The sequence below is a fragment of the Sciurus carolinensis genome, chromosome 14, assembly GCF_902686445.1.
Source record: "Sciurus carolinensis chromosome 14, mSciCar1.2, whole genome shotgun sequence".
In the NCBI taxonomy this organism is placed as follows: Eukaryota; Metazoa; Chordata; class Mammalia; order Rodentia; family Sciuridae; genus Sciurus; species Sciurus carolinensis.
This window is the reverse complement of record NC_062226.1, coordinates 70,391,687-70,404,628: the sequence shown is the minus strand read 5'-3', so window position 1 is coordinate 70,404,628 and position 12,942 is coordinate 70,391,687. Positions and strand designations below refer to the sequence as shown.

Here is a 12,942-nt window from a genome sequence, read left to right as displayed (position 1 = left end):
GCAAACCACCCAGGCCTTAGGCAAGAGCCTAATCAGTTCTTTAGTTCAAGGTCTTCAGTGGACATAGTCATTGTCCACTGAAGATAACAGTATGAACCAAGTCAGGCTGTGGGATGCCATCCCTGGGGAAGTAGTCTCTTGCCTCTCTATGGGGCTGATGCTGGTAGGTAACCATCTCCTACCAGAGGCCATAGTAGGATTCTGTCACTGCTGGGTACTTCAGCTTGTCTCCCATCTACTTGTGGTTTAAGATGGGTCCCCTTCCTTCTCAACAAAGTCACAGTCCTTTTGGTGACTGACTTCCTCTCTGCCTGTAGGACTATGAGAAGGTAGCCCTTCTGGGAAGCTCTTATACCCAATTAGTCTTGGTTTCCCAGTAGGCAACTGAGGGAGAGAATCTCAGCTCCTTGGCCTGCACAAACTGTACCTCTGGAGTCTCCTCTGGAACTGGATCTTCCCTTCACTCTCAGCCTTTCCAGGACTTTGCTTTCCCTGGTGATGGTCTGCAGCTCCCTCTTCAGTAAGCCCAACTTAGTCCCAAATGTCCAAAGCCCCTCCCTGATCCACTGAGATGGGCCTTGGACAACATGTGACTGGTTTAGCAGATCTCCAGTCACAACCATGGCTTTGGTTGCTTGCATATATTTCACCCAAAACCTTCCTTGGAATGGAACCCCCAGCAATTAAGTTTGTTTCCCTAGAACACAATCAGTGGGGCCCTAAAGAGAATGCAGATATATGTCTGCTGGCATTTCCAGTGGGTTTGATGAAAAGCTCACCACTTTCAACTTCCATTTTAAAGCTGCCAGGGCTAAGACTTAGAAGCAAAGGAAGAGGGGCACCCTCCTGTGAACTGGTTACAATATATTCCTCTCAAAATGCATTATTCATTTGGATACAGGAGGTCTCACTCTCTGAGGATCCTCCATCTCCAGTATTCTCTGTATCCTGCAGCAATTAACCCATCTTTAAGTATCAGAATGTTAGAATCAATAAAATGAATACAGCTGAAGGGGAAAGAGCATGTTTCCCTTTTCTCTCTAGACAGAGGTAATTGCTTAAAGAGACTAAAGAACTTTTCTCACATACAGAATATTAGTTCCAAATGGTAGAACCTGATGTCATTCTGGAATAGCTGTCACCCATTAGGAGCACAATTTTTTTTTTGGTATAAGGAATTGAACCTAGTGGCACTTAACCACTGAGCCACATCCCTACCCTTCCTTTTTTTTTTTTTTTTTTTTTAATGTTGAGAGGGTCTCAGTAAGTTGCTTAGGGCCTCACTAAATTGCTACGGTTGGCTTTGAACTTATGGTCCTCCCATCTTGGCCTTGCAGGCTGCTGTGATGACAGCACCATGACCAACTTAGAAACATGTATTAGTGAGCTTTTTCACTGCTGTGACTGAAAGACCCAACCAGAACAATTGTTGAGGAGGAAAAGCTTAGTGGAGGGCTCATGGTTTCAGAGGTCTTAGTCCATAGAGGGTTGGCTCCATTCCTCAGCGCTTGAGGTGAGGCAAAACATCATGGTAGAAGTGTGTGGCAGAGAGGAGTAGTTCATATGACGATCAGAAAGCAGAGAGAGAGAGAGACTCCACTTGTCAAATACAACTATATACCCCAAAGCCACATCCCCAATGCCCACCTGCCTCCAGTTACCACTCAGTTCATCCCAGCAGAGTTGGGTTAAAGTTCTCACAACCCAATCAGGGGCCCCACCCTTTCACATGCCAGTCTCTGCACTTCTTTGCCTGGGGGAGGAGGTTGGGGACATCTTGTTCCCCATCAACACACACACATATACATAGTAGCCCTCAGACAAGGTTGGAGGCTATTGATAAAACAATCCAACCACACACAGTGACTACCCCCTTGCTCATGGCTTTCTCTTCCCTATTCTGATATTCTTTCCCCCTTGTTTGCCTAGCACCATTTTTTCTTTTTCATTTTATTTATTGTAGGCGGCTTCAAATCATTCCCAGAACAAAGTAGGATATGAATTTTTAAAAAGGCAGGGGGAGGCACCGGGGGTCATTGGGCACATTACTGGACGTCATGAGGAACAAAGGCTCTGCCTGTCTGCTCCATTGAACACATCACAAAATTGCTGGAGAAAGATGACAGTCCAGTTTCTGAGAAGTCCCTATCCACCCTTCCTGTGTTTGCAGAGGATTCATTTTTGAATTTACAGGACAGAAGTAAACTAGATCATCATATATTTAACCAGTATACATTTTCTTCTATTCGCAGGTGGATTCTATTTATGGAATATGTTAATATTTAGTCAATGCTTTGAGTACTGCTCAGAAATTCAAGATACAGCAGAAATGATTTAGGAGTTCCAGCACCCAGATTGACAGAGACCCAAGCAAGGACACATTGAGAGTCTAACTCAAGTTATGAGTCAACTGAATTTCTAACTCTACCAAAACATAGGTTTAAGGCCTCTCCATCCATTCATATCCTAAAAGTTCTTAATAGAATCAAGGTTTTTTTTTTTTCTCAAATTCAATCTACTTTTGATTCATAAGCCTAGATTCCTAAACTGTCTTGTTTAACTTTTAAATTTATTCTAGTATTTCAAGAATGAATGTGAAAAAATGAAAATGATATAACTTTTTGAGGAAGCAATTTGACAATAAACATCAAGAGCCCCTAAGCCTAGGCTGGGGTTTGGCTCAGTGGTAGAAAGCTTGCCTAGAATGTGTAAAGCCATGGGTTCAATCCTCAGTACTGTAAAACATAAAAAAAAACCTTAAAATGTTCCTATATTTTCACTCAGTAATTCTACTTCTCAGAAAGCACTTGCAGAAAAGAACTGAAATGCTGATCACTGATACACAAAAATAAGGATTATATACAAAGAGGAACATTTCATGTAAAAGAGACAAATAATAGAATAATCCAAACAGTCCACAATAGGGGAACCGTTCACTTACTAAGTGGTCATGGGATATATCATTCTGGAGTTGTTAATGATGTGCACATGGACTTTTAAGTATCTGAGAGAAACATTCCCGACAGAATGTTAAACAGAAGAAGTAGGAAACAACTACAAATACAGTACACACTTCAGTATCACACAGACATCCAGGAATATGGAGGAAAAGCATCAAAAGACCCAGGGGGTGGGATTATGGGTAATTTTTCCTTTTTCTAAGTGTCTTCATGCCTCAACACTCAGTAAGGAACAAGTTCTCACTTGTATGATAAGTCATTAAAATAAAAGTTGTACTTCAAAATAGGAAGAGTGGGGGTGTAGCTCAGTGGTAGAGTAGGCGCTTAGCATGTACGAAGCCCTGGGTTGGATTCCCAGCACTGTAAGAAGAATGAAAAAGGATAGAAATTCAGCACAAAGCAAATTATTGATTGTAATGTATTCCTTTTTATTAAATTATAAAACTGCTGCCAATACACACACTTGTGGAAATAAAATAAATTTTTCTCAAGTATCTGCTTTTGTGGAACACATAGTTTGAAACAAAATATGTCCTTACCAACTTCTTGGTCTTCAACCTATTTAGCACTTACAGTCAAACTACCAAGTACAGCTATCATATATACAGTCAGAATTTATGGAAAGCATTATAAAGGTGAATGCCTTGAAAAGATGACCCAGCACAGCAAAAAACCGGCAATTAGACTGGTACAAAAATTTAGCGAAAATACAGTTTTAGTCCATTATGGCTTTGCATAAAGCTTCACAAGAGGAAAGTTTAAGACACTTCTCATCAAAGGCACTTAGAGAGTTGTAATAAAATACTTCTTTGAAAGTACTTTGAGTCCGGCAGTATTTTTTATTCCTTTTTTCAGGCCTGCCTCACAGTGAAGCAGTCCTTAAAGGCAGCTATGAACGAGAAAAATAATTATTGCTTAATATACATATTAAAAATACACAAGATAAGATTAATACAGATGTTGGTCCACTGAAGCAAGTAACAGTATTGGACTGTAATGTTCCTCTTAATTCTGAGCTAAAAGCCATAATAAACTCCTCCATCCCACCCCACAAACAGCCAACTCGGGTTCGCATGGGAACCAGGCGCTCCCTTACCACCACACCTCCACCGTGTGTTTTTAATGGAAAAGAGTCATCCTGGTGGCCTCACAGGCGAGTCTGTCGTGGGTGGCTGCAGGCCCGGTAGAGTCCCTGCTCCCAGAGACACCTACAATTCCGTGTCGCGGTACCGGGCAGGCTGGCCATAGTAACCACGCTTGGAGTGCTCCGCCAGCTGTTGGCGATACTCCTCCTCCTCCTCCATGTCACTGCCATAACCTCCTCTGGCGTCCTGATACAGTCTGGAGGGACCCTTCTGCGGCTCAGGGGGTCTGGAACTGACAAAGTGAGGGTGTTAGACACCTCCCAGGGCACGTCCATGCTCGCTGGCTGCCGGCGGAGGTGAAGCTTGAGTGCAGCCAGCAAGCACCCAACACAGATCACTGACTGACCTCTGAGCCACTCTGCCCATCCACCAGGGCACTCTGGCTCCATTCCAGGTCCACAGAGTGGTGGGGGCAGAGAAGGGGTTAGATAAAGGTCAAGGCCATGGCCCACTTGGACAGTGAATGAGGAAACCTGCTGGGTGCTCCCTGACCTTATGTTGCACCACTGGATAGAGGGAGGACACCTTCCCCACCTTCCCCAGCTACAGCCTCACCCAGCACAGGGTCTCTTGTCAGTGTCAGGCACTAAATCTCCTCTGTTACCAGAGACAAGCTGGCCATGTTACCATCCAATTGCTAAAGAAGAAATCTTCTGCCAGCTTTCTATTGCCATAAAACCATAAAACTAGACTCTAGCTTCCGGTCAAATGGTCAAAAAAAAATGAGATTTTTTTTTTTCTATCCTTGGAAGCAGGAAATGATCCAGTGTAAAACCTCAACAGGAAGACACTGTGGTAATCCCTAGTGCTTGTGAGCATTTTAAAAAGGAAGCATCTTAGCAACACTGGTCAACTGCTTGTCACAGTGCCTTAAGACTCAGTGTGGCACAAGTGGCCTGATTTTGCTGGGCGATACAAAGGAATTAAGGAGCTTGGCTAAGAGGCACAAAATAGAGTGGCAGGAAAGGACTAAGTCCCAGGAATTTTGCTCGTGTGTTATCCTGACACAATTTAGCAAAACTGTGTTCCAGTTTTGTGTTAAAGGGTACCAGGCACACAAGGAAAATTATGGTGAATACTCGACTATAATCTTTACAACTACAACTGATGGGCAATTACAGGCACACGCCTGTAATCCCAGCAGCTTGGGAGGCTGAGGCAGAAGGATTACAAGTTCAAAGTCAGCCTCAGCAACTTAGCGAGGCCCTGAATAACTTAGCAAGACCCTCCCTGTCTCAAAACAAAACATAAAAAGGGCTGGGGATGCAGTTCAGTGGTGAAGTACCCCTGGGTTCAATTCTTTGGTACCAAACCAAACCAAACAGAACAAACCACACCACCAGATGGGCAAGACAAACAATTGGACAGGGGTTGGGAGGAATCCTCTTGTTCTGAAACCCGGGTAAAGAAAATTCTCCCTTCAAGTCCAAGGGTTAAGATGCTCCCCTTTCCTAAGACCTTCAGCAGCTGAGCGGCTCTTACCTTATATGCTGGGGCAGGCTGGCATCTGGCTTGTGTGTTTTGATTGGAACTGCATAGATATCAGGATGTTTCTGAGCAATTTCAATCTGTGGCAATCAGGAAAAAAGATTAAGAATGGAAAAATGAACCACTGGGCAATTCACTTGCTGGTTTCTGCTAGCCCCACTGTTGCCCCATATCCTACTTCTTCACCCCTAGAACTCCAGTCTCCATAGCTATGTCTGGTCCCTAGTGGTACGTGTCAAATAGAAAAAACATTTAAGAGGACTGGAACCCTGACACATGTGACACATGGAGGAAACTTGGGGACATTATGTTAAGTAAAATAAGCCAATCACAAATATTTATATTCCACTTCTAAAAGGTTCTTAAGTTGTAAAATTCAGAAACAGACAGGAGAACGGTGGTAATCAAGGGCTGGAGGGAAGAGAGAATGAGGTCGTGCTTGAGAGGTGCAGTTTTACTTGGGGAGAATGAACGTATTTTGGAGTCAGATGGTGGCAGAAGTTGTACAGCAGTGAATATATTTAATGCCAATGAACTACATGCTTAAAAATGGTTGAAATGGTACATTTTATGTTAAATATATTTTATCACAATAAGGAAAAGAATATGAAAAAAATGCTTAGAAGCACTAATGCTCTTGTGACAGACTTCAATGACAAAAACTTCATTTGCCAGGCAGATTATACATTGTGGACCTTTACTTGGTCTTTTTTTTTTTTTTTTTTTTTTTCCTTTTTTCCTTTTGAGACACTGTCTCGCTGTTGCCCAGGCTGGTCTCAAACTCCAGAACTCAAGTGATGCTACAGCCTCCTGAGCAGCTGGGACTACAGCTGTGCAAAACCACTCCTGGCTTCACTGAAATTCTTCTTTGATGTTGAAAGGTTATATGTGCAGACAGTACAAAAGTTCAAATGCCTCAAGAAAGTATATCAATAGGTCTTTTCATTTTAGCATGCAACGGAGGATAGGTTCTCTGGCAAATCTGGGAGTAAATGAAGACTCGGTTACCCAATTAAACATCACGAACATTCTAAGTAAAGTTACTTCTGGGAGGTGCCGATTCTCTTGTCATACTCCCCCATTCCAGAACCCAATACAGGGAATGAAGAACAGAGGTATGAAGTTTGGACAGCAGAATCTTATTCACCTGGACTGTTAGGCTTCTTGACTGGAAGAAAAAAGGATGTGCCAACAGCTGACAATCCAGAAGCAACACACATAGCACTGTGCATGTGAACATCCTTGTCATGTTAATGGCAGTGGCAAAAGAAGTGTGCGCTGTTATACTGAACTCAAACCTACTCACGACTTATTGTTAACATGCCCAGATCCTCTGGTGGTTTAAAAACAATTAACCCTCCAACCCCAAATTACCCTTGCATTCTGTGCTTCTTGGAGCTCTTGCATTCTCAGTAATCTTGCCTTGTGATCCATTTTCTCAAATATTTTGACTTTGCCCAGGACTGATCTGGGAGTGTTGTCTTGCTCCTCACTGCTCTCCCCTACCTCCTCACCATCCATGGGAGGGATGGGAGTGGAGGGCTTCAGGATAGACCGTCCAAAGGCAGGTTTCGCTGCAACAGGAGGAGGATAACCTTTGGTAGATGCTCCTGGAATTTCGTTACCAGCCACGGCAGAAGAGTTTAACTTGTATTCCTGGGTTTTGGAGAAGTCATAGGATTCTTCCCTGTTCTGCGTTTTGGCCTGCAAAGAGTAATGACATGTTTTTACCTTGAGCTTTTAGTTTATTTTCAAATCTATATTAGTGATTTTAATACACTCCATTTCCTGATCAGTTTCCAAAGGTAGTCAACAAATACCATTCCAATGAGGAATCAAACATGGCAAGGCAAACAGCTGCTGGTTGGGCATCCTGAACCCTACCTCAGGTTGTCAGGAAGTGCTGGAGGACACCCATTGCTACACATAGAACCTTGAATAATTTTGTACCAGAGGATACTGGAATCTTGGAGAAGACCTCAGAACAAGTGGACTTTGGAAGTGGGTTTCTGATGTCACTCTGTATTGTGTGTGCATGCCCTGGCCGGAAGACAAGACCTGTGCCAGCCAGAGAGGAAAGAGACTGGGGTGTGGAGCCAGGTGGGCAGCTCATCATGCTGACAGCCACTTCTCCTTCACACTTTGCTTCTAGCCCTCCTTGCAAATGTTCACTGATACACTGTCTAAGGTCACTAATTACTCCTCTCAGCTCACACAATCAATTAGCATTGTCTTCTCATCTATATTATTGAGTTAAATAGAAAAATTTTTATTGCAGTGTAAGGAAAAGCTTTGATTCCAACCAGGGGTAAAGAATCATATGATATACACCTCTGTGTCTTTATGTTGATTCTGTTCTTGGTGACAATTTATTAAGCAAATTAAGTTGCTCTCATAGTAAGAGGCATTCTAAACAACAGTAATGATTGTTTTCTTTAGCAAATCACCAGTAAGAATTTTCTGGTGTGTCCAAATCAGATTGTAGACAAAAACTTTCATTGGATGGAAAAAGAAAAATAGATTCTGAGACTGGTGATTCTGGGCATGCAGCATTTGTCAAATTTACTCTTCCTGCACAACAAAAACAAAAACTTCAAAAGTTCTAGAATTGTATACTCTCCTAATGCTGTTTTTCCCTCCTATTTTTTTGCCCTTCCCTAATTTGGGGGTTCACCCAACAGCCCAAAGAACAGTCTCTCTCATAGAGAACACAGCGAGTCAAAACCATAATCCAACGCCATCTCATTGTGTGTGCTCCCTGCTGGCTATCCAGGGCTCTGGGAGCACCTGCTTCCTCATGGTCCCAGCCTGTGCTTCCCAGCCACGTACCTTGGGCGGCTCAGGCTTGAATGTCGGGGGCGGGCTACTGTCCCTAAGTTGATCTCTGCTAGCAGCCCTCCTCGTCTGAGCTCGTGGCTCTGGGCTGGGTTTCCTTATGCTCTAAAAAACATAAACGTTCATTCACAACAAGAACTTCCAAGCACAGAGCAGAGAGCACACATCTGCTTTGCTGGAGTTCAGAAATAGAAGTGTGAGCCTGTGTTCCTTTACTGAAAAGGCAGATAGATACTGGGTACCCTCCCATGAGCTTACGACACATTTATGATGCTGGCTGCATCTGGTATAGTAGACTCTGCCTCTAAAGTACAATTAAAAAAAAAAACAAACTCCTAAAGTCTAACATCTAGTGTATCATCAATAACTGTTAACATTACCAAGCATTAGTTCATATCTGTAGATGTTCAGAAGTTATTCTTTTATTCTTTTTTAAATTGATTTATTTTTTATTTTGATACAGGATCTCACTGAGTTGCTTAGGGTCTCACTAAGTTGCTGAGGCTAGCTTTGAACTTGTGATCCTCCTGCCTCAGCTCCCCGAGCAGCTAGGATCATTAAGTGTGCACCATCACACCTAGTCAGAAGTTACTCTTTAAACTTGTCTAGTAATATATACTAATTTTTTACTGCGATGGTGGTGGGTTTTTCTCCCCCTTCAACTTAATTTTTTAAAAATAATTCTATCTCATAAAGAAAAGCATCATTCATTAGAATGAGTTATATTGCTAAAGGCAAAGTTTACAGCAATAATTATTCAAATATATTTGGGTAACTTTGTCTACAAAGATCATTACTCTGATATTCTTTAAGGTAAAACTAATAATTGCCCTGGTCCTAAATTAGTGCCTATCTATGTAATTTTCAGGACCACATAAGCTGCCAAATCACTGGATACTGGGTGCATGGTACATATAATTAGATGCATAATTGATCATAATTGCAATTAAAAATTGAAATAGAAGAGAGAAGGAAACTGATGTGGAAACACTCAGGAGCTCCGACAAGATTAGAAGGTTAAAGGTAGAGTGGAGAAGAAAAGCAAGGGCTCCTAAGAGTACAAAGAGAGAGAGACCTAATCAAAGGTTACAAGTAATGATAGCAATGTCACATTTTAAAAAGAATGTTCCACTTGTAATTTGCACAGCTGGCACATAAAGCCATTCCATTTATCCATCACACCTGAGGGCAGGGATGTGATGAGTGCTGACCACTCAACCTCTGCTGATAGCACTTTTGGGTCCCACTGTCCCAGGGAACGCAGCCACAATGATGCAGGCGCTGACTCTGAGTGAGACTCCCTGGCAGTCATCAGCTCCATCCCTTAGGAATACCTTCCACCGCACCTGAGTTAACAGGTGTCCAGGAGAATACAAGTGAGACAACATAAGACTCTCCTTTCCTGCCCGTGGCCTCTCAGCCCATGGCCTTGGAGCCCGGTGCCAGCCTTGCCTCACCTCCTCGTGCTGCACCGGCTCGGAGGAGCGGGTGATGGAAGACACCAGCGGCTCCTCAGCTGGCTCATCCAGCTCATTGTCAGTGTAGGCACCTCCTTCGCCGTCCGTGTCTTCAAAGTCACTGATGAGGCGGCTGTCGCAACTCAGATAATCCGCGCCCATGGCGGTTAAGTAGGACATGCGGTCTTCGGGGTCATCATCCATCCCTTCCATCTAGAGGAATTTGTTTCGGAGGGTCAGTGGGGTCTGATGTGGCTCTAGGGAGTGTGGCCACGAGGAAACTCCCAGGGACATGGCCATGTGTCTGAAACCTTGACACACACTAGATGGGGAGGGTACCTTTATTTCTTGTTACTATGTTAGGTGTTGTGCAGGGACTCCCCTTGGGAACCCTCCAGCCTATCCTTGCTACTGTCCATCCACCTGAGCCACACTTCCCTGATGGTTGTGTTTTTCTTCCATAATCCAATTCCACTCCAGCCTTTTATCCTGGTACCTGTCCCCTAGTAATAAATGCACATGGCCCTATGCTAAACACATCTCCACTCATCTACAAGATTCTCAAATCCTTCGGAGCAGAAGCTACGTCCTGTGCGACTTGCCCTTCCCGGGGAGCCTTGCAGACTGTAAGCACATGGAAGATGTCAGATGCCTAGATTAACCATCCAGTTCCCAAAGCACAAGACTTAATCAATTCTACAACAAAATCATCACTAGAAAGGCTCACAAACTACCTCAATTCAGCTGAAGTACAGGACGCTAGCACCAAAGACTCCCAGAATGAAAGGGACAACAGGTTCCACAATCTCTCTCTGCAGCACAGTCGTGCATAAACTCTATCTATGGATGAGATGCTACTCAATTTTAGAGGCCTAGATAAGATCCCTAGCACTTTAATATTACCTATTCAGACTCCTAGAACTATGGCTCATTCTCTACCAACCTCTTTTCTAAGCAAATAATTTTAACTCCATTAGCTTTTCTTTTGGTATTAATTTTTAATCATATTCTCCATGGTCTTCGACCTTGCCTCTCATCTCCACTCTAAGTTTCCCATGTCCTTAGTAAGCTGTGGAGCTCAGCACCAGATCTTGTAAGCTCTGATTAGTGTACTTGAAACACTACTAGTTACTACATTAAAAGTAAAAGGGAAGTGAATGTAGGGCCACATACATTACATTCTGTATTTCTTTAAAAAAAAAAAAAAAAAACCTTTGTTACTTTGTTGGAGAATTTATAAAATTTCAGACTTAAGGAAAGCACATATTGGAATCACTTTGGGCATGGTTTTACTACATTCACTGCCCTCTTGAGGAAGATTCAGAACATGAACTCTCACCTCATAGCAGCATATCTAGGCCACATACCTTTCCTTCAGAGACCCAAACTGCTTCTCCTTGCTGATGCTGAATGGTATCCTTCAAGCTGCCAAACCAACTATCATTGGTCGAACTGAGGTTGATTGTAGCTATATAAATGTAAACAAAAAGATTTACATCAATTTCCAGAGAATGTTTATTCAAGAAGCTCTCTGACATAATTCATACTTCGTTCTGTCATATTTGAACTTAAAACTCTGGTAAATTCAAAAATCTATGTATATTTGAATTCTAAATCCTTTTAGTTGAATGTGATTTAAGCTATTAACCACCTAGTTGTTACAAATTACATTACAGACAGATGTTATAAAACTAATAATGGGTCTATTTCCAGAACATCTACTCTGTAGTTTATATATTTCTAAAAAATTTTTTGTAGTTGTAGATGAACAGAATTCCTTTATTTTATTTGTTTATTTTTATGTGGTGCTAAGGATTGAAACCAGTGCCTATATGTGCTAAGGAAAGCACTCTGCCACTGAGCTACAGCCCCAGCCCTAAAAGTTATATTTTTAAAACAAAACTTTTTCATGAGCATAATGGATCTAAAACAAATAAAAGTCTTATATTTCAAAGATCACTGTGGGGCACAGTGGCACATGCCTGTAATTGCAGTGACTGGCAGGCTGAGGCTGGTGGATGCCAAGTTCCAGGCCAGCCTCAGCAACTTAGCAAGACCTGAACTCAAAAATAAAAAAGAAAAAATACACAGATATGAATATAATAAGAAAAGTAAACACTAACATACTATGGTCTACCTCTAACAAAATACTTAATGCAACATTTTATATCATTTTGAGAGTCATCAATATTTTAGAATATGCAAACAGATAAGGCTTTTTGTGTGTATATATAGGCTGGTATATATTCAGAGAATGTATCTTTTTCTAGTCAGAACAAAATATACCTCACATAATAGCACTTACTCTGGGTCAGCCACACACAGGTTCTAAGTACATAACTCTGCGAGGAAGGTATTGCTGTCAAGTCCATCTTACAGACAAGAAACCAAGGCACAGTTGTGAAAGTAACTCGCCCAAGGTTTCATATCAAGTAAGACACAAACTCAGAAGTTTATCCTTGCAGCCTATGTCCTTAGTCACAACATTACACTGCCCATCTAAAGACACAAATTTAGAGCACACATATAAAATGCTAACAAGAGTGTAACATATGCAGTTGCTCTTTACCAGTATGTATTTATGAACCTAATGGAGATAAACCAAACAAGTAAAGTGGTCCAAAATAACAGATTAACTAATAGATAAAATTATCCAGATTTCAGGTAAATTAGAATTAAAACAAAAACAAAAACAAAATCTGCCTTGGCTTTTTATTAGAGGGCATAGCAATATGTATCATTTCTAAAACCCAAACGAACCACTAAGCAATTATGTGAGCAAATTCAAGTTGCCTTCAGAGTAACATACTGTTTTCTTTCATTTAAGAAGTTTCAACACTGACCTTGGAAAATCCTGAATGAGCTTACAATTTCCTTGGTTATTAATTATTTATAACAATAGAATAAACTGATACATCAGGCAACCCAATGAAAATTAACCTTGATGCCATGGATTTTTGTGTCCTCATCATGGTACTTCACAAAGATTATTGTGCTCATAGCTAAAATATGATGCAATGCACTTAAATACAGAAGTGAGATTGTGTACCCCAGAGA

The 12,942-nt window shown here is 41.8% G+C and overlaps 1 protein-coding gene across 5 annotated transcripts in view; it reads right to left on the bottom strand.

Moving 5' to 3' along the window:
- Positions 1-3,370: 3,370 nt before the first annotated feature.
- Positions 3,371-12,942, bottom strand: part of Tjp2 (tight junction protein 2) — a 138,934-nt gene continuing 129,362 nt past the window's right edge. For 3 of the 5 annotated variants that reach the window (XM_047524530.1, XM_047524527.1, XM_047524526.1), the window contains 6 exons: positions 11,253-11,353; positions 9,886-10,098; positions 8,423-8,533; positions 6,968-7,297; positions 5,588-5,673; positions 3,371-4,337 (listed from right to left, as the gene is read on the bottom strand). In XM_047524530.1, the coding sequence (XP_047380486.1) occupies positions 4,169-4,337; positions 5,588-5,673; positions 6,968-7,297; positions 8,423-8,533; positions 9,886-10,098; positions 11,253-11,353 (1,010 nt within the window). In that variant the 3' untranslated portion in view covers positions 3,371-4,168. The remainder of the gene's footprint in view (positions 4,338-5,587; positions 5,674-6,967; positions 7,298-8,422; positions 8,534-9,885; positions 10,099-11,252; positions 11,354-12,942) is intronic. The other 2 variants (XM_047524529.1, XM_047524528.1) reach the window with 1 other exon arrangement.